At 41.4% G+C, this 21,702-nt stretch overlaps 1 protein-coding gene across 1 annotated transcript in view; it reads left to right on the forward strand.

Annotated features, from left to right (window-relative positions):
- The window catches only part of LYSMD2 (LysM domain containing 2), a 34,346-nt gene extending 15,457 nt beyond the window's left edge, over positions 1 to 18,889 (forward strand). Inside the window, exon 3 of the mRNA XM_038420495.2 lies at positions 18,036 to 18,889. Within this exon, the coding sequence (XP_038276423.1) occupies positions 18,036 to 18,084 (49 nt within the window). The 3' untranslated portion in view covers positions 18,085 to 18,889. The remainder of the gene's footprint in view (positions 1 to 18,035) is intronic.
- The last annotated feature ends 2,813 nt before the right edge of the window (positions 18,890 to 21,702 follow it).

Consider the following 21,702-nt stretch of genomic DNA (forward strand, 5'->3'; position numbering starts at 1 on the left):
CAGTCCATGTAGTTCCCTGAGGACCCCGAACATTCCCCAGTACTTCTGATTCATAGTCCTCTGGTAGTTCATGAAAGACCCTGTGGTACTTATCAAGATGGGTGGTTTAGCTTGGTAAGAGTGGGCTCCCTGATTTTTAATAGCTGAATTCCAGCACTGCTTTGTCCTTGGAGAACTTTAGAAGGAAAGTTGACAGACAGTACATATGACTGTGCCAACTTCTACTTGACATGCAGTAAAGAACATTCTAGGCACTGACTTGAAAAAATCTCATAGTGTCAACATATAGTGACCTTAGAAATTGTATTAAATCATATTGGTCCCAGAATGAGGTTTTGCTGCTGCTAATAGTCTTCCCTGGTGTTTGTAAATGCATTCCAGCCAGTCTCAAAAGCAAGTTATATAGTGTGAAGACTACATTATTAAAATAGTGTGGTGGTTAAAAAGTAAGGAGACTTGCCTATGGAATATTGTGGTAATTCTGATGCTGAATTAAAAATATGAAGTGCTTGCTAAGTGAGCTGATGATTGTAGTCACAGACCATTTTTGCATAATTGTAAACATTGGAAAAGTGATAAATACTCAGTTAACATCATGCTTCTGGTGTTGTCCTAAGCAGGACTTATTTTCAGTGAACGTGGGGGGAGAGAAATTAATGTTTCATTCTAAGACCAGTCTATCTGCTGTCAGCCTAGTCCTGCTTCCACGTTCATCAAAGAGTGGGGTAGGCCTGTTAGCTAGAACTAGAGGAACTGGGCACTGTGATAAATTTCTGGCATTTTAAAATTGTTAGCTCAGAACATGCAATAGTGAGTTCAAAATATGAGTGTTCCTCTCCAGTCAGTGTCTCTGATCCCATCTACAGTGGTGGCCCTAGGAAACTTAGACAACTAAATGTTTTCCATTAGATAATTTAAAACAGTGGTTCTCAAACTCTGGATTGGGACCCCAAAGTGTTTTAATGAGGTCCCCAGGGCTGTCATTAAACTTGCTGGGGCCCAGCTCTGAAGCCAAAGTCCAAGCTCCACCGCCAAGGGCTGAAGTCCTCAAGCTTCAGCGCCCCCTGGGGAGGGAGGAGGGAGTGGCTCAGGCTTAGAATCATAGAATCATAGAATATCAGGGTTGGAAGGGACCCCAGAAGGTCATCTAGTCCAACCCCCTGCTCAAAGCAGGACCAAGTCCCAGTTAAATCATCCCAGCCAGGGCTTTGTCAAGCCTGACCTTAAAAACCTCTAAGGAAGGAGATTCTACCACCTCCCTAGGTAACGCATTCCAGTGTTTCACCACCCTCTTAGTGAAAAAGTTTTTCCTAATATCCAATCTAAACCTCCCCCATTGCAACTTGAGACCATTACTCCTCGTTCTGTCATCTGCTACCATTGAGAACAGTCTAGAGCCATCCTCTTTGAAACCCCCTTTCAGGTAGTTGAAAGCAGCTATCAAATCCCCCCTCATTCTTCTCTTCTGCAGACTAAACAATCCCAGCTCCCTCAGCCTCTCCTCGTAAGTCATGTGCTCTAGACCCCTAATCATTTTTGTTGCCCTTCGCTGTACTCTTTCCAATTTATCCACATCCTTCTTGTAGTGTGGGGCCCAAAACTGGACACAGTACTCCAGATGAGGCCTCACCAGTGTCGAATAGAGGGGAACGATCACGTCCCTCGATCTGCTCGCTATGCCCCTACTTATACATCCCAAAATGCCATTGGCCTTCTTGGCAACAAGGGCACACTGCTGACTCATATCCAGCTTCTCGTCCACTGTCACCCCTAGGTCCTTTTCCGCAGAACTGCTGCCGAGCCATTCGGTCCCTAGTCTGTAGCGGTGCATTGGATTCTTCCATCCTAAGTGCAGGACCCTGCACTTATCCTTATTGAACCTCATTAGATTTCTTTTGGCCCAATCTTCCAATTTGTCTAGGTCCTTCTGTATCCTATCCCTCCCCTCCAGCGTATCTACCACTCCTCCCAGTTTAGTATCATCCGCAAATTTGCTGAGAGTGCAATCCACACCATCCTCCAGATCATTTATGAAGATATTGAACAAAACGGGCCCCAGGACCGACCCCTGGGGCACTCCACTTGACACAGGCTGCCAACTAGACATGGAGCCATTGATCACTACCCGTTGAGCCCGACAATCTAGCCAGCTTTCTACCCACCTTATAGTGCATTCATCCAGCCCATACTTCCTTAACTTGCTGACAAGAATGCTGTGGGAGACCGTGTCAAAAGCTTTGCTAAAGTCAAGAAACAATACATCCACTGCTTTCCCTTCATCCACAGAACCAGTAATCTCATCATAAAAGGCGATTAGATTAGTCAGGCATGACCTTCCCTTGGTGAATCCATGCTGACTGTTCCTGATCACTTTCCTCTCCTCTAAGTGCTTCAGGATTGATTCTTTGAGGACCTGCTCCATGATTTTTCCAGGGACTGAGGTGAGGCTGACCGGCCTGTAGTTCCCAGGATCCTCCTTCTTCCCTTTTTTAAAGATGGGCACTACATTAGCCTTTTTCCAGTCATCCGGGACTTCCCCCGTTCGCCACGAGTTTTCAAAGATAATGGCCAAGGGCTCTGCAATCACAGCCGCCAATTCCCTCAGCACTCTCGGATGCAATTCGTCCGGCCCCATGGACTTGTGCACGTCCAGCTTTTCTAAATAGTCCCTAACCACCTCTATCTCTACAGAGGGCTGGCCATCTCTTCCCCGTTTTGTGATGCCCAGCACAGCAGTCTGGGAGCTGACCTTGTTAGTGAAAACAGAGGCAAAAAAAGCATTGAGTACATTAGCTTTTTCCACATCCTCTGTCACTAGCTTGCCTCCCTCATTCAGTAAGGGGCCCACACTTTCCTTGGCTTTCTTCTTGTTGCCAACATACCTGAAGAAACCCTTCTTGTTACTCTTGACATCTCTTGCTAGCTGCAGCTCCAGGTGCGATTTGGCCCTCCTGATATCTTTCCTACATGCCCGAGCAATATTTTTATACTCTTCCCTGGTCATATGTCCAACCTTCCACTTCTTGTAAGCTTCTTTTTTATGTTTAAGATCCGCTAAGATTTCACCATTAAGCCAAGCTGGTCGCCTGCCATATTTACTATTCTTTCGACTCATCGGGATGGTTTGTCCCTGTAACCTCAACAGGGATTCCTTGAAATACAGCCAGCTCTCCTGGACTCCCTTCCCTTTCATGTTAGTCCCCCAGGGGATCCTGGCCATCTGTTCCCTGAGGGAGTCAAAGTCTGCTTTCCTGAAGTCCAGGGTCCGTATCCTGCTGCTTACCTTTCTTCCCTGCGTCAGGATCCTGAACTCAACCAACTCATGGTCACTGCCTCCCAGATTCCCATCCACTTTTGCTTCCCCCACTAATTCTACCCGGTTTGTGAGCAGCAGGTCAAGAAAAGCGCTCCCCCTAGTTGGCTCCCCTAGCACTTGCACCAGGAAATTGTCCCCTACGCTTTCCAAAAACTTCCTGGATTGTCTATGCACCGCTGTATTGCTCTCCCAGCAGATATCAGGAAAATTAAAGTCACCCATGAGAATCAGGGCATGCGATCTAGTAGCTTCCGTGAGTTGCCGGAAGAAAGCCTCATCCACCTCATCCCCCTGGTCCGGTGGTCTATAGCAGACTCCCACCATGACATCACTCTTGTTGCACACACTTCTAAACTTAATCCAGAGACACTCAGGTTTTTCCACAGTTTCGTACCGGAGCTCTGAGCAGTCATACTGCTCCCTTACATACAGTGCTACTCCCCCACCTTTTCTGCCCTGCCTGTCCTTCCTGAACAGTTTATAACCATCCATGACTGTACTCCAGTCATGTGAGTTATCCCACCAAGTCTCTGTTATTCCAATCACGTCATAATTCCTTGACATCACCAGGACCTCCAGTTCTCCCTGCTTGTTTCCAAGGCTTTGTGCATTTGTATATAAGCACTTGAGATAACCTGTTGATCGCCCCTCATTCCCAGTATGAGGCAGGAGCCCTCCCCTCACAGACATTCCTGCCTGTGCTTCCTCCCGGTATCCCGCTTTCCCACTTACCTCAGGGCTTTGGTCTCCTTCCCCCGGTGAACCTAGTTTAAAGCCCTCCTCACTAGGTTAGCCAGCCTGCTGGCAAAGATGTTCTTCCCTCTCTTCGTAAGATGGAGTCCCCCTTCATGGAGTCTTGTAGTAATTTTTGTTGTCAGAAGGGGGTCACGGTGCAATGAAGTTTGAGAAACCCTGATTTAAAATATTCAAGATAGTCCCTTCAGCAAGAATAGAAAGATAAGGAAATATTGCAAATGCTAGGATACCTGTATCTATTTTGGTTAGGAAAAAATTGACAAGATTTCTATAATTATTAAACATTTAGGGGTTGGTAGCTCCTGAAGATCACAATCAGGTTAGGCCCTATTGTGCTAGAAGCTCTATGAACACATAAAATAACACTTCCTGCCCCCAAAACATGTTATCAATCCTGTACTCTGCTTTTCACAGTTCACAGACTTCAAAAATCTCTCTCCATCCAACTGAACATAAATAGCATTCACAAGTCAAAGTAACTTAAAAATAGAAGTTCTAGTATTGTCATATTTTGGTACATTCAGCATGGTGGGGAATGAACAGATGCCTTTCAGAGTTTAGCACGGCGGGGATTAATCCCTTTCTTCCAGGTAAAGGTAGAACCACAGTTGTTATTCCTGAGTTCAGGGATTTTCAGTATTCTGGGCCAGCTGTTGACAGTTAATAGCCACATTTGTGGTATAAGAGGGATTTGCTGTGGGAGGCTGGAGACTAAGTCTGGCAGAGAGAATCAGCAAGGAAAGCTCTCTAGGGAAGAGAGCAGGTGCTCTCTCTTTCACCAGACTTGGCTGAAGTAAGCTGTGCTCTATAACTACTTTGGTTGAGAGAGAAGCCCTGTTGCATTTACATTTGCTACATTTACTTTTTTTTTTTTTAAAACTAGTAAAGTGCATCATAAAGTGTTTAAACTCCACCTGGCTGTTCAGCTGCCTTTCCTATACTCACCCCCCACCCCCATTCTCATTTTAGGGGCTAATTTCATGAGGTGTTACTATATGTCAACATTTTTATAGTTTGTGAAAATACCAGACAGGCCTTAGTCAAAACTTCCCCTTGACTTCAGTTTTGCCTAAGAAAGTTCTGCAGCATTGGGCTATTGGTCTATTTGGGAGCACATAAATAAATCTTTCACACAAAGTGTCACTGTCATGGTGTAAATAAACTCTAAATCCTGAACCAGCCAACTTTCAGTAGAGTTTTTCAGTAAAAAGGTCATTTAAAATTGAAAACTGGAGGCCTCAACCATCATTCAGCCTTATATTTCACTGGCTCCTGACTAACATCCAATCTGTTTGTTGTAGGCATTGTGCCAGGACTCATTGTATCAGCTTCCATTTTATACTTCAGAATGCATCAGGTTTTCCTCATCTCACTTAGCTCATAGAAGCTAACTAAAATAGAAGTTCAGGATGGAGAAGACCTACTTGTGTCTTTCCCCCCAAAACACCAACTTTAGGAACTGTAAGCTTCTGTCTACTGCATGATACTAAAGAGAGCAAATGAATTCAAGAAAAGAGCCATAGTCTCATGGAATGGAGCTAATATGTCAATGCTGTCTTCTTCCCTGTCCAGTGAAGCCAGTATATGTGAACACTGTGCAGTTGAGACTGTCAGTTGTAGGGGCACAACTGGGAAAAAGCTATGCAATTTCAAGCCTATATTCTGTGCTTGCCTCCCCTCTTCACATGGCTGCAAACCCTTCCCACTAGAGAGCTCTTCTGTTTTCAGAAGAGACTTCCCCGTCTGGGAGGGGTATTCGTGGTCTCAAATAGTACTCAGTTTTTGGATTGTGGAATACTTAAAAATTTAAACTAAAATCTTCCCTTGGAAAAAGTTTTAGGTGGGTTGCATTTTATAGCTTGCTCTGCATGAATGTTGTATTTGGTTTACTTTATTATGGTGACATTTATCTGCTGTTCGATACGACATTTTGTGTATTGCTGTCTTGGTTGCTTTAGTTTTGACAATTGGCCTACAGTGTTTCAATTTTCAAGAATCTATTAGTACCTATCAGTCTTCATTTGGATTTGTCCCAGTTCTGAATCAACATACAGTGCTACCCCTTGCCCATTTTTGGCTGCGGATTTGAAAACTGATTGTGGCATAGTTCTCATTCCGCTGTTAATTAACTGACTTATGGTTCCCTATCATACCTTGATGCTAACTACAGTATATAACTACCCTTTGTTGGTAGTATTCCTTGGTTATTCTACATAATAGATGCTTTGCCTTCATCTTTAATAAAAGGATTCTTTTCCCCATTTCTCCTTTCTTTCATGACCTAATCCAGAAGAGTGCAGAGCATCTACAGCTCCCATTGATGTCAGTAGGACTATCATGTGAATAAGGGTTGCAGGTTCTTGTCTTCAATGTTATGGAGCCACATCATGACAGCATAAGGTTTAAGAGCCGTTTTTATTCCAATTTCTTATTTTCAGGTGTTTAACTTTTTGAAAAATTTACCTTTGGGGCTGAAATCTCTCGTGTTTGTGTTCTCGGCCCAAAGGTAAATTTTTGTCCAAGTGCTTTAACTGTTTGAATAATCCAACTGTGTGTGGGTGGGGGGGGTGTGTGTGTGGCATTTTTCACATGAAAAAACAGTTCAGCTGCTTAAAAAAAAAATGCATGGGTCACTCAAGTACGTTTTTTGGTAACTAGGAGTGCATGCAGATCTTAAATGCAGATTATAAAAAAAGGCATGTTTTTCTACTATTTTTCTAACAATGTACCAAGGTTGGGCACTTTCTAGACATGTCCATGTCCTGGAACTCTATGTTGAAATTCATGCAGCTGTTTATTTAAACGATTGCGCAGTATATGCCTTTATCAGAATAGGCGATGGCACATTCAAATAAATGCAGTTGCATTGGAATGTGTGATCTATATCACACAGAAATAATGTTAGGACATGATTAAATGTTTAGGCGCTTGTCATAAAGCCGTTGTTGCCATTTTAACATTGTAACTTTTGAAGAGATGTTTTGTATCTCAGATAATTATATAATATTAGAAATGTTGAAAAAAATAATTATCTTTGGAGTATTTGGCACTCTGAGCTAGTGCTGGGTAGTTGTGCTGCAGTATATTTACATCATTGCTCTTTTGTTATGCCTTTCTGTAATATTCCTTACATATGTTTTTGTGACTCATTTTCATCAAGCAAAAAACAGTAGGTGGACTGATTTTCTTCAGACATTTTAATATTTACACTAACCTTTCATCTGTCAATCATTGTGTTAGTAATATACAGTTTGAAGTTGTTGGCAATATTTTCTGTGCTGCAATTTACTCTGTTTAAAAAGCCATAGCAAATGATTGGTCTCTTGACTAAAGATAGCTTCAAATGTTTGAGAGTTCTAATGTAGCTGTCTGCATTCTGTTTTAAAAGTACCGTAACTTGGTTCCACGTCAGATGGGATAAAAAAAAAAAAAGCTTTCTTTGTTATGGAACCATGATATAAACCCTTCTGCATTACCAAGACTGACAGCTCCTTGCCTGTCCAGTCCTCTGTATTAGGTCAAGCTATCACTTGTCAAACCTCACCCCCAAAAAAGACAAACAGAACATGCTGGAATCATTTTTTCCCCTCTGAAAACAGCTCTGTGCACTTCCTTCATGTCCTAACACAGCTTATGAGTGTGGGTGGCTTTTTTTAAGGACAGTTATAGAAAGGGTAAGTAGAAAAGGAGTACTTGTGGCACCTTAGAGACTAACAAATTTATTAGAGCATAAGCTTTCGTGAGCTACAGCTCACTTCATCAGATGCTCATGAAAGTTTATGCTCTAATAAATTTGTTAGTCTCTAAGGTGCCACAAGTACTCCTTTTCTTTTTGCGAATACAGACTAACACGGCTGCTACTCTGAAACCTGTCAGAAAGGGTAAGTGGTTTCAAGTTCTGAATATTTTGCTAGGTATGGAGGTATTCCAGAACTGTGTGTGTATTTCTATAACAGAAACTGACCAACTGTTAATGGGACAATACTTTTTTCATTTTTTAAAGAAGGGGTTTACAGACACACCCTCCCCCCCCCCCCAACTTAGAAAGGTTTTCATAATTTTTGTTTCCATAGTAAAATTTCCTTCCCCTCCCACAGTCTTGTTTCTCGTGGAATTTTTGCAACTCAAACTTTGGAGCATTATGCTAGCATGTGAGAAACAGTGGGTGGAGGACGTATCCAGGAGTTGGGGGAAAGGATGGTGAGAAGCTGTCTAGACAGGGGGATGTGATCAGATGGAGAAACTGAACTATCCTTAAAATGGCCATCGTTACACAGTGGCAGCCATTTTAAATGCTTTTAATATGACTGGGTTTTTGGATAAAAGTTGTTCGAGTACAAATCTGGCGACAGAAGGATTCATGAGCATATCACATCCAAAGAGGGATGCATCTTATCCCAAGAAGTAAATTTAACTTATGCGTAAAGGGTCTATAAGTGCCAATCCAAGGGAAGAGAGCCCTGAAGGTCAAAAAACACCAGCTCTGTCAGATGGAGTCTTTTGACCTTCAGGGTCACGTGGGTGTGTATAGACTTGTCACAGTGCCTCAGAACAGCTATAGTTTCTGAAGTGAGTGGTCTTTTTATGCAGGGTGTGGCTTTTTAATTCTTTTTTTCTACTGCTGCTATCAAGCCTCCCCTGAGCAATTTTTACTGTGTAGGGGTTTTGGGACAGCAAACATCCAGTACAACTTAGTTAGTTTTCAGAGTAGCAGCCATGTTAGTCTGTATTCGCAAAAAGAAAAGGAGTACTTGTGGCACCTTAAAGACTAACAAATTTTTTTTTAGTTTTTTTTTTTAAAAACTTAGTTAGTGGCATTTTAATTTGTTTTTCCATCTACCATCAACAAAAGCAGTATCAGGGCTTTCTACTGCAGCAAAAATATGACCAAGCAGCCCATGCTCAACTTTTGAAAAATAAATGAAGTATGTTACTAGTGAAAAGAGGGGATTAACTTTTATAGCCAAATTCTACTTACAGGAGTCAGGCAGGCAAATTACTGAAGTCACCAGATCTACTTGCAGAAATAATACAAGTAGGATTTAGGGCCTGATCCACACCCCATTAAAGGCAGTGGGCATTTTTCTTTTGATTTTACTGGGCTTTGGATCAGACCCCTGGATTGTAGGTTATACCAGATGATCTCATTTTAAATTAGAATTTCCAGCATAGCCTACAATACATTCTCAAAATAAAGTGATACCGGCAGATATTTATACTTCTTAGAAGTAGTTTTAACTGAAGCTTGTTTATTACAGAACCTGAACAAACAGTAATCAGCATTAAAATTTGTTTACGGTGCACAAGAAAGCCTTATTACATGGCAGAGTCCAAAGCATTATGGAAGGACATCATTTATTCAGAAAGCATCATCCTTGTATTGTACTGTATTTACCTGGGTTCAGAGCAGCTATGCACATGCAGACTTCACAGTACTGCTTTAAGCCAGTTGCTGTAAGGACTTCACTGGTTATCTTAGGGCAGGGGTGGGCAAACTACAGCCCAAGAGCCGCATCCAGCCCTCCAGCCGTTTTAATCTGGCCCTCGAGCTCTCCCTGGGGAGCAGAGTCGGGGGCTTTCCCTACTCTGCATGGCTCCTGGAAGCAGTGGCATGTCCCCCCTCCAGCTCCTACACGTAGAGGTAACCAGGTGGCTCTATACGCTGCCACCACCCCAAGCGCGGCTCCTACAGCTCCCATTGGCCGGGAACCACAACTAATGGGAGCTGCAGGAGCAGCGCCTGCTGACGGGACAGCACGCAGAGCTGCCTGGCAGATCCTCTGCGTAGGAGCCAGAGGGGGGATATGCAACAGCTTCTGGGAGTTGCTTGAGGTAAGCGCTACCCAGAGCCTGCACCCCTGACCCCCTCCTGCACCCCAGCTCTGATCCCCCTTCTGTCCTCCAAACCCCTCGGTCCCAGCATAGAGACCTCCTGCACCCCCAACCCCTCATCCCCAGAGCCTGTACCCCCAGCTAGAGCCCTCACCTCCTCTCGCATCCCAACCCCCAATTTCGTGAGCATGCATGGCCTGCCATACAATTTCCATATGCAGATGTGGCCATTGGGCCAAAAAGCTTGCCCACCCCTGTCTTGGAGTATGCCTAAACTGCCCATGTGGCAGCACTGTGATGTGACGTAGGCAGTGTAGTCACGCTTTATTGCTAAAACTTTTGTCGCGTGGGGGTGTTTTTTCATACCCCTGAATAACTAAAGTTTTAGCGCTGAAAGTAGCAGTGTAGACACAGCCTTAGAAGGCTTCAGTGGCTAAGAGATTAATGTAGAAGATCTGAATGCTGTTCCATTTAAGCATTTGTACTAGGAGTAGAAAAATGCATTATATGCCCTCAAATTATTCTTTAGGAAGACCTACATCATGTTACAATTAATAGTTGTTATGGGCTGAATAAATTGCTTGCTCAGCTATCTTGCTGCTGTATTACTGAGATGCATCTCCTGTACAAACGCTATAAAAAGTGTGAAAAAAATCTGTGGTAACTACTTCCAACTGAGAAACAGCCTAATTCCTGTTTCATAATGATGGGTCATCTCACTTTGAGAGTTTTTCTTTTAACATTGAGAAGTATTTGTCTTTGAGTCATGCGAGATTGAAACATCCTCAAAACTTTTTTTTTTTTTTTTTTTTCCATTTTAGCTTAATTCCATCTCATTTACTTTCCTACATTGTCCCACTGTGAAACTGACTGGCAGTCCAGTAATATTGACCAGTGCAAATTATTCATTTCTGGTTAAATAGTAAGAGCCTGGTATCTGGCTTTGCTTCCATTAAAAACAGACACTCTTTTATTGCTGATTTTGGGCTAAATCATGTTATCTGCACACAGCCTAGGGTAAAGGGAGGCACATTTTCCAAGGGAAAGCACTGGGCGGTATTCAGAAACTCCTTTGGTGCACTGTAGGAAAAATAGTAATTTGCAACCTTCCTTTATGTATTGCACCATTCTGCTGGCCAGTGGGGAAAGCAGGAGAGGTGGTGCTAAAGTCTGGGTGGAAAGAGGACAACAGATGACATAAGAAAACCATTCAAAGAGATGCCACTATCACAGATATAAACTATGATGGAGCAAGAAACGCGGCACTAGACTGAGAAGTAGTAAGACTGGGTTGCCTCAGGTACCATGTGCCACAAGTTACAAGACAAGAGCATCTAAAAAAACAAATATGCAGTCTCAGGGTGGAGGTGAAAATGCTTTTTTCTTCCTACTCCCCTGCGTAAAGGATAGGCAGTCTAGTCCGCAGGTTGCCATTCATGGGGACTGTTGCCTGAATGACATGTAATTATCAGAGTAGGACTGTTTACTATAGCAGTTTGGTTTCTTTATACTGACATGGCATGTAGAGGAACATATTTTATCAGTCTGGAAAACCAGCCGCTCTGTCTAGCAGTTAGAGGAGAGGAGACAGAATTCCTGGGAAATATATTCTCTGCTTTACCAGTGTGTGACCTTGAGCAAATTACATAGGTCCTGTAGTTTACTCATCTGCAGAACTGACTTAATGTTTACCGCCTCCCAGTGCTTTTGTGAGAAATGAAGCAAGTAAACTTTTAACAGGGGTGACAGGTGCCATAAAGGGATGTGTTCAATGGGTCTCCTGTGACTAAACTGAAGGGAAGGTAGGGTGATTTCCCTTATTTAGATAGAGTTTGCCTCATGGTGGATACTGCTGACTGATCCCAGATGTTCATAAAAACAAAAAAGTCCAGAGAGCAAATATCTTGCCTTTAGAATGGACCAGATATGAGATATTTAAATAGGATTTCTCAGGAACAGAGTCCCTCACTAGGTCTCTCCTGCCCCATTTCTATTGGTACTAGTGGTAGGAGCAAGCTGCGGGAGCAAGCTTCCCACCCTGGGTTGACAGACTCAGGCCATGTCTATACGTACAGTGCTGCAGCGTCGTAGCTGTACTGATACAGCGAATCTGGTGAAGACGCTTTATGCCAACAAGAGAGCTCTCTCCTGTTGGCATAATAAAACCAACTCTGAATGGCAGAAGCTATGTCGGCGGGAGAAGCTCTCCACCGTCATAGCACTGTGTACACAAGCGCTTAAGGTGGTGTAACTTATGTCACTGTGGGGGTAGTTTATTCAAACCCCTGAGCAGCATAAGTTATGCTGACATAGGCTATATAATGTAGACAGACTCAGGCTCATGCAAGTGCTCTAAAAATAGCTATGTAGACTGCATGTTGAAGTTGTGGCTGACGCTGGAGTTTGGGGCTTCAGAGACCAAGCTCCAACTTAAATGTGCTGCCTACACTGCTATTTGTAAAACATTAGTTTGAGCCCCTCAAATTGGTGTCTGGCAGCCTGAGCTGAGAGGCTCATTGCCACGGGTTGTGTAGACAAACTCCAATTGTCCTCTCCAGAGAGGATGCAGTTTTTGGGAACAATGTGTGACTGTTTCTAGCGCTATGTATCGAGACTTCAGCAGTCATTTCTCTAGTACTAGTTCTCTGTATAGTCATCCATTTTGATTGCAGATCAGTTTTAGAATCATGACGTGTATGAATGTAAATGTATTGTTCTTTCATACCAAAGATCCCTCCTCACAAGAACAAGATGCATTATATTAATAGCAGAAGAGAAGATGGAAGCATTAATTTTTTGCACTGCATATATGGACATTGTCATATTATTTGCTTGTTATTTTGAGTTTGATACTGTGTGTTGCAGCTGGATGTGCTGCTCACGGGCATTGGTCAGTGTTCAGTACAGGCCCAATTCTGCCATCCTTTTTTCTGTTGAGTATTAAACTTTCTCTGAGTAGCCCCATTGAACAGAGTAAGGTATTACTCAGTAAGGATAATGTAACAGAGCCAGATTCTTCTGTGCTCTCAGAACTGTGAATGTTATTGTGCTGGTTGGAATGTAATGAAAATAAACAGCAAAATAAATGATTGAGAAGCCCATATTACTATAGTTAAGAACATGCCATTCCAGGGAGTCCTTGAAATTCCTTGCATAATGACAGGTTTTAGAGTAGCAGCTGTGTTAGTCTGCATTCGCAAAAAGAAAAGGAGGACTTGTGGCACCTTAGAGACTAACAAATTTATTTGAGCATAAGCTTTTGTGAGCTACAGCTCACTTCATCGGATGCATTTTTCCACTGAAGGCATCCGATGAAGTGAGCTGTAGCTCACGAAAGCTTATGCTCAACTAAATTTGTTAGTCTCGAAGGTGCCACAAGTACTCCTTTTCTTCTTGAAATTCCTGTTATTACTAAACATTCAAAATGTGGAAAAACCACTAGATCATGCATGTAATTGTAAATAGAGAGATGGTTATGGAAAAAGATAATTGTAACAAGTAGCAAAGGATTCACTATGAAGCTTTTCAAAAGCTGATCGCTGTCACTACCCTGGACAGTGCTGTCTAAACCTGGAAAATAGTATTATTTACTTTTCATTAAATATTAAGCTACAGAATGATTTGAGATAAGATGTGTTGTATACCTATCAACAACATTATATCTTCCAAATGAAGTTGTAGGCCTACTGGAAATTTTAAGGATTATGCGAGTAAATATTTACGGAAGTAATGATCCTATTTACATAATTGGCAACGCCCTTCGAGGAGATGAAGGACACAGCCAAAAGTAAGAGTGGTTTAGAATCAGATTCTGCATTTATTGTGTCTAAATCCTACCTGCATAAAAGATGAATGATAAAAGCTTTTGAGCCAGCTGCTACAAATGGAAGCAGAGGGCTATATCAAATATCCATTCTGTCCAGGCAGTTACTAGAGCAAATATCCAGGTTTTGTTTTTTGTTTTTTTTTAAATCCAAGCAAAATGCAAAGTCTCAGGGCAGGGGAAACCCACAGACTTTTATTTAAGTATATGATGAAGGAAAGTGAAGTGTAATATTTTAACAAAAATTTTGGAGAAATATTTTAGTCAGATGGCACTAGATCCCTCCCAGAGGGAAACCCAAAGGAACGAGCTCAGTGAGAGAACATTTTGTAAGGATGCCCCCTCTGTTTAAATGGTGGTGTGAAATTTGTCTCCCCTAGGGTGGAGGCTGTAGGGCTCACCTTCAAGCCAGCAGATACCTCAGGGATCATTGTGGTTTCCAGGGAATCCTCTAGAGGCCAGAGCTTTCCATGTTGTCCAGAGAATGGCAGCCATGTTCCCTTCCTTGTGCAGGGATAGAAGGAACAGTCTGGACTACCTTACAAACTATGGTCTCTATCCTGCAAAAACTTGTCTGTCTTCACTGCAATTAACTCAGGCTGCTACTCAGGTGTTGGCCCTAACCCTCCTCCTGAATCCTCCTCCTCCTGTAAAATAGTGGTGCTTTCAGAGTGGGTCAGCTGGTCCATCCTGTGCTATAGGCTGAAGCCAAAGCAAAGCTTTCACTTGGGCAGCTAAACTGCTACTTTGTCCCAAGGAATGCAGGCTAAACTACTCCACTGTGGATAGCCCAGTGCTTCCCCCCCCCATGTGCCCAGAAGGAACCAGTTTCTGCAACAATCCACTGGGAAAGAATTAGAGTGGGTCAGCTCACTGCAGCATGAAGAACCATGCCCCCAGAAGTCCTAGTGGCACACATGGGTGAGTGAAGCACCAGTGAGGACACAGTAGCACAAGTGTGGCTGCTCATATGGGGTACCAGACACCTGAGTTAACGCTACCGTGAACAGTGAGGTCCCATTGCACAGTGGCCAAGAATAGGTGTCTCCAGGATAGAACTTGAAGTAACAGCATCTCTCAGGGCAATTTTTGTAAATGAAAGTTTTATACTGAGGCTGCATTTAATAAACATTTATCAGATGTTTTACTCTCCTACTCTCTTTCCAGTTCACTGCTTTGTGGGAAGAGGCAGGAAAGGGGAGCTTAAATTGTTTTTCAGTAATCCCCCTACTTTCCTAGACAGTTCTTCTAGCTCTGTATTTCTCAAAAGATCCAATAAAAATATTTCTAAGAAAACAGATGTGTACAGTTATTTGAATTTTGTCTCAGTGATTACCATGCATAGGTTGTTACGCCAAATCAGATATTCCCTGTACCACATTCTCCCTGGTCCTGTTTTATCCATACTTGACAAACATACCTGGAATTCTATTTTTTTAAAATCAAGATATCTGCAGTATTCTTTTGATTGATGAAAAAAACCCATAAGTTCAATTATGTATGTTTAATACGAATGTAATTGTAATGTTGGGATTGAAAAAAATCCATTTGCCTAGGGTAAATTGGAATCTTTCCTGGACATGCGCCATCAACTTCGGTAAAACTCAGCCTTTGATTTAAAAAAAGTTTGTAGCTCTTCTGATTGCAAAGTTGACTGTCTACATATGAGCCAAATGTAATCAATGCAGTGCTATGCAAGTCTGCAGAGATGCAGCTTGAGTGCCTTTGCTGCTCCTCAGAGTTCTGAATAATACATACTCGGTGGTAATCCACAGGCTGCACAATAGCAAAATTGCTTAACCAAACTGTTCCATTCAAATAAGATGATCAGATCAGATCTTATGACATGAACACTTTGGCTGCATTTGTTTGAATTAACATCTTGGGGCTGGGATGCTGTCTTTTTATTTTTGTATTGCAGTAGCATTTAGGAGTCCTAGTCATGGGCCAGGACCCCATTGTGTTAGGCAGGGTTATAAACAGGTGAAAAAAAACAAAAAACAATCTCTGCAGCAAAAGATATTTATAACTTTTTGTAGAGTTTAGACTATTAGATCATCTAGGGTGATCTCTCCTGTATATTACAGGCCAATAAATTTTTTTTTACACATTTAGCCCTGTAGTGAACCACCCAATAACTTGTTTGGCTAAAGCATCAGTTGCATTTGGCTAGAGCACTTGCTCCATTCTCTGCTGGTGTTCTATAAATATTAATAGTTACAGCACGGTAAGTATATTAAGTGTTTCCAAACTATAGAAGGACTGAAAAATTAGAAGCTTTTCTAGACACTTAAATGCTTAAATAACAAAAGTTAAAAAGCTGTGAACAAGCAATTTTAAAAGCAATGGCCAGACCATGTTTCCTTAAGTAGTGCACACATGGGTTCATGTTTCTAAGTCTTTTTTACATAGATTGCCATCATATGATGCAGGCATGCTTTTGGTACATTCCTTCTATCTGCTATTGGAAGAAGGGAAGATAATTTGAGATTGCAATTTAACAGATACAGCCAAGTATCTGTAACATGTTTGTTAATTAAACATTTTGCACAGTAGGTGCATATTGTGTATGTATGTGGGGAGTTCTTGGCTTTGTACCTAAAGCATATTTTGTTATAAACACTGCTTAAATTGCAGCAAGAGAGGTTTAGGTTGGACATAAGGAAAAAACTTCCTGTCAGGGTAGTTAAGCCCTGGAATAAATTGCCTAGGGAGGTTGTGGAATCTGTCATTGGAGGTTTTTAAGAACAGGTTAGACAGTCACACGCCAGGGATGGTTTTCTAGACAGAATATTTAATCCTGCCTTGAGTGCAGGGGACTGGAACAGAAGACCTCTCAAAGTTCCTTCCAGTCCTATGATTGTGTGCCAGGCCTCCTCCACCCCTGCGGAGCTGAAGCTGGACAAGTGTACTTGTTAAAGTGAGCCCCTAATTAATATTAACAAATACCGCATTATATAGTTGGATTTCCTCAGAATCTATTTGATAGCAGTGAATTTTTGTGTATTACAGGCTGTGGAACCTAAGTCTTGATTTTCTTTGCCTCATTGTTGGCTGAATTTATATATGAATGCTTTTTATACCTGCAGCTTACCAACTAAGTCCAAATGACAGCCATACCGTTTTCTTGGCCTCTCAGGCTGTTTGCTTTGACACTCCTCTTTCCCAATTTCCTTTGCTTTTTGTGAGGTCTAAAGGTACGTGGTTCTTTAGTGAAAGTGTTGCCAGTTGAAGTACAGTCAGTTCCATGTCATCCACAAATTATACAATTATTACAAGTGGTGTCCTATAGTCTGTTCCTTTTAAGGAGCACAGAAAAAATGTAAAAAGAAATTTTCTTCCCCAGGATCTCCTACTCATACCCTGTTTAGCTGGTGTTTCATTTTTAATTTGAAAGCTAACAATATCTGCTATGTCTACCAGCAAAATCAAATGGGTCAGTATTTTAATGAGCAATCCTTCCCCTCATTATCAAATTGATTCTAGATGTAAGGGTTTGTGCAAATCATTGAAATTTGTCTAAAATTTACTCTTCAGACTGGGTTTTGATTTTTGAATGTAACCTTTCAGCCTCATCCCTCTCCCCTGGTCTGCAAATAATGTAAAGGAAGATGGCCAACTCAGCAGATGGCCAGAGTAGGATGGAGGTTTTTACTCAGCTAATCATTCTGGGTTGCAGGTTTACTTCTTCCTGCTCCCAACATTGGATAGCCTTAGAGGGTATCCCTGTAAGTTCTTTGGGGGGGGAGGGGGGACAGGGATTGTCTTTACTTCATGTTTTCACAGCACCAAGCACTAGGATTCCAGTTGTATTACAGTAGTGCCTAGAAGCTCCTACAATAATAATTTACAACAGCCTCTTTCCGATAATATTCACATTCTTGTCATTCACACCAGTTATCTAGGAAGGCAGGGGAGAGCAACATCACTAAAAATGGGACAGGTTCTGCACTCACTTGTCCCTCATGTTGCTTCCTGCAGAATTGGGGATGTAGTGAATGTAAAGCTTAGCTCACTATTCCTGTTTCCTACCACAGGTTCTGATGATGATGATGAGTATTGTGCTGCTACTGCTTTTTAACCTACTTTCAATTTCATATTCTTGTGGAAGTTGTTACTTAGTATCTATAATGTTACTATACAATATACATAGTAATGTAACTACAGCTGTAGAAAGTGGTCAGATCATTGTGTTTCATCATGGATAGATGTGGGTGTCTGCTTTATGATAGCAGTTTCCTGATAAAGAGACTTGTGTCAATTATACATCTTCCTAAACTGACTGTGATGTTATTTTCCCCCCTACAGAGAGGAGGATGAGGAAAGTCCCTATGCAACTTCTTCCTATCACCAGTAGATGACCGACACATGATGACCTGCAAACATGGAATGAAGATACATTTCTTAAAGAACTAAATAATTGATTCAAAAGCAAGCCTTTCAGACTGATTATCATGGTGTATTTTTTACAAGTCATGAATGGGTAATTTCACTGACTAATTGCACTGAAATTATTTGACCTCTTGCCTTCTGCAGGTTAATTTCCTTAAATTATATCAATAAGTGGTGTAAGCCTTCCAAAACTAGCAATTGCCTTCATATTTCTTCTGTGTAAATTGTAGCATGGTAGCACCAATATATCCTTGAGGTCACCTTTATGCAGGATGTATTCATCTTTAGTACACATTTTGTAAATATTTAAGATAAAGAGTGAGATTATTTGATTAAATATTTATGGAGAAAGTTATGCTTATCACTGGCAAACTTTAACTATATAAAAAGGACTGAAATTTTATGATAATTACATCTTGATTCTGCAGTCCCAATGCAGGCAAATTTGCCACAGAAGTTTTGCCTGCAGCAAAGCTGCAGAACTTATCCCTAAATTGTGTGTGTGTGTGTGTGTGTGCGCGCGCATATATAAACAACATCTGTGTGTTCCTGTAAAGGATTAATTTTAGCCCTCTATTTTGATTGGGTAAGGAAAGCCTTTAGGGGAAAATAAACTATTTGTTCGCAAACTTTTTGGGAAAAAGTTATAGAAAGGTATTTTTCTTTGTGTTATAGTGACATTTGAAATGTTCATAAGTGTATTCTTGTGTGCAAATATATTTTCAGTGTAAGTTTATTAAACAAAAATAATAAATTACTATTCTTCATTATGTAGTCTGTCTGGTTTTCACTAATCCAATATATCAATATATCATCAATTTTTAAATGGGAATTTCAGAGCAAAAAGTGTGTGCTCTTTATTGCTTCAATATGAGTAATAATCCATCTTCCTGAAGTTGCAAAGATTCTTTGCCCCAGCTTTCTTTAATTTTACACTGAAATATTAAAATTTGCAGGTTCTAGAGTCTCATTTACTTGTAGGACTTTTGCAACCTTTAGAGAACTGGAAATATAAGAGGGGAGGCCTAAACCTTTTCCTATAAATTGCTTCCATTTTAGTCTATTTCAGGGGGCAGATTGGTCACTTACTTAATGACCACTAAGTAGCTGATGTTCTCACTAACCCATCAAGAGGGCCAACGATTAGGAAATCTGCCCTAAAAGCTAGAAACTGAAGTAGCTATGTCTATTTCTCAGGGAGAAATTTTACATTTGCACAGAGCCTGAGGAAACATACTTTGTGCAGAGACATGCAAGAGATTGCGCGCGGGGGTGGGTGGAGTAATCCTTTCCTCATACCAAATACACATACATGGAGCACCAGCTTAGACATGGCTGATACACATACCCTCATACTACATGTGGGTAGCTCTCCATTTCTTCCTCAAGTTCCTTTTCTGTGCTGCCCCATAGCACTGATTTGCAGTAAGCAGGAGTTGTGGGGTCCTTGATCTCTGCTGTCCAATGCAGACCTGACGTGCCCCCTGGGGATGGGGATGAAGCAAGATTTCAGAGTTAAAGGAAAGTTAAAACTCTAGGTATCCAGAGTGATATGATATATAGTACTAGAAAAGAAAACTGCTCAGGTTGGGGAGTGATGGTGATAAAATCTCACCACTGCCTTGACTTTGTCTTTAAACCATACATTCTTTTAAACTGCCTGAAATATGGAAGTCACAATCTACTAACCTGTGAAAAGGGAATAGAGACCGTGGGTAAAGATTGAACACTAGAATCATTTAATGGCTGTGTAACTTTCATTGCTACAATCTGAGAGCAAACGTAGTGTTCATGCCATTATTCGAGACATCCTTTGGTTCTGTCAAAAAGCTTACTCCTAAAAACATTTGTGCTATTTTAGTATTGGGCCTCTCCATAGGAGAGGCTGCTAACCATGTTATTGTGTTGCACGTACAAGTGAGGTCTAGGTTACGAACAAATAAGTTTTCACTTATGATTAAACGCTTGGATTCAGATCTGCAAAGCTGAAAAGGAAAAATGCCTAACATGCTCTACCCACTTGTGTTGTGAGAGTCAGTGTTAGAATTAAAGAGCTGTATATCTCTACAGCGTTGTGTCTGAACTTCTATTTGTGGCCCATTGAGTCTTCTTTCTAGAAGAGTTTCTTTGCAGAGATGGATGTGCTTGATGTGAGGATTCAGGGGAGCTAGAAAGCTGTCACTGCTCAACATGTGGTTAAAGGAAATTAGGTTATTTTAAATGAACAGCAAAAGTGGAAACAGCATCAGAATTGCTGTGCTCCAGGAAAGGTGATGATCCCATTGTTGTCAGTAAAAGAGTTTCAAATTGCCAGATGTATGACTCCCTAGGGATAGTGTTAAAATTGATCCAAGCTCTTAGCCTAGATTTGGAGCTGAGGGCAACTGTTGAGAGTTTTATTAGGTTTCATGGCTTGAGAGGGTTTTTCTTTTGTGACCGATTATTTTAAAAATACTGGTTTCAGAGTAGCAGCCGTGTTAGTCTGTATTCGCAAAAAGAAAAGGAGTACTTGTGGCACCTTAGAGACTAACAAATTTATTAGAGCATAAGCTTTCGTGAGCTACAGCTCACTTCATCGGATGCATTTGGTGGAAAAAACAGAGGAGAGATTTATATACACACACACAGAGAACATGAAACAATGGGTTTATCATACACACTGTAAGGAGAGTGATCACTTAAGATAAGCCATCACCAACAGTAGGGGGGGGGAAAGGAGGAAAACCTTTCATGGTGACAAGCAGGTAGGCTAATTCCAGCAGTTAACAAGAATATCAGAGGAACAGTGGGGGGTGGGGTGGGAGGGAGAAATACCATGGGGAAATAGTTTTACTTTGTGTAATGACTCATCCATTCCCAGTCTCTATTCAAGCCTAAGTTAATTGTATCCAGTTTGCAAATTAATTCCAATTCAGCAGTCTCTCGTTGGAGTCTGTTTTTGAAGCTTTTTTGTTGAAGTATAGCCACTCTTAGGTCTGTGATCGAGTGACCAGAGAGATTGAAGTGTTCTCCAACTGGTTTTTGAATGTTATAATTCTTGACGTCTGATTTGTGTCCATTCATTCTTTTACGTAGAGACTGTCCAGTTTGGCCAATGTACATGGCAGAGGGGCATTGCTGGCACATGATGGCATATATCACATTGGTAGATGCGCAGGTGAACGAGCCTCTGATAGTGTGGCTGATGTGATTAGGCCCTATGATGGTATCCCCTGAATAGATATGTGGACAGAGTTGGCAACGGGCTTTGTTGCAAGGATAGGTTCCTGGGTTAGTGGTTCTGTTGTGTGGTGTGTGGTTGCTGGTGAGTATTTGCTTCAGATTGGGGGGCTGTGATAAACCCATTGTTTCATGTTCTCTGTGTGTGTATATATAAATCTCTCCTCTGTTTTTTCCACCAAATGCATCCGATGAAGTGAGCTGTAGCTCACGAAAGCTTATGCTCTAATAAATTTGTTAGTCTCTAAGGTGCCACAAGTACTCCTTTTCTTTTTTTAAAAAATACTATAGAATATATCACTAGATAGGCTTATTTAACATTGTATTGTCATCTTAAACTCTCCATTGATCCATAACTCAAATA

Source organism: Dermochelys coriacea, chromosome 10 (genome assembly GCF_009764565.3).
Source record: "Dermochelys coriacea isolate rDerCor1 chromosome 10, rDerCor1.pri.v4, whole genome shotgun sequence".
Lineage (NCBI taxonomy): Eukaryota > Metazoa > Chordata > Testudines > Dermochelyidae > Dermochelys > Dermochelys coriacea.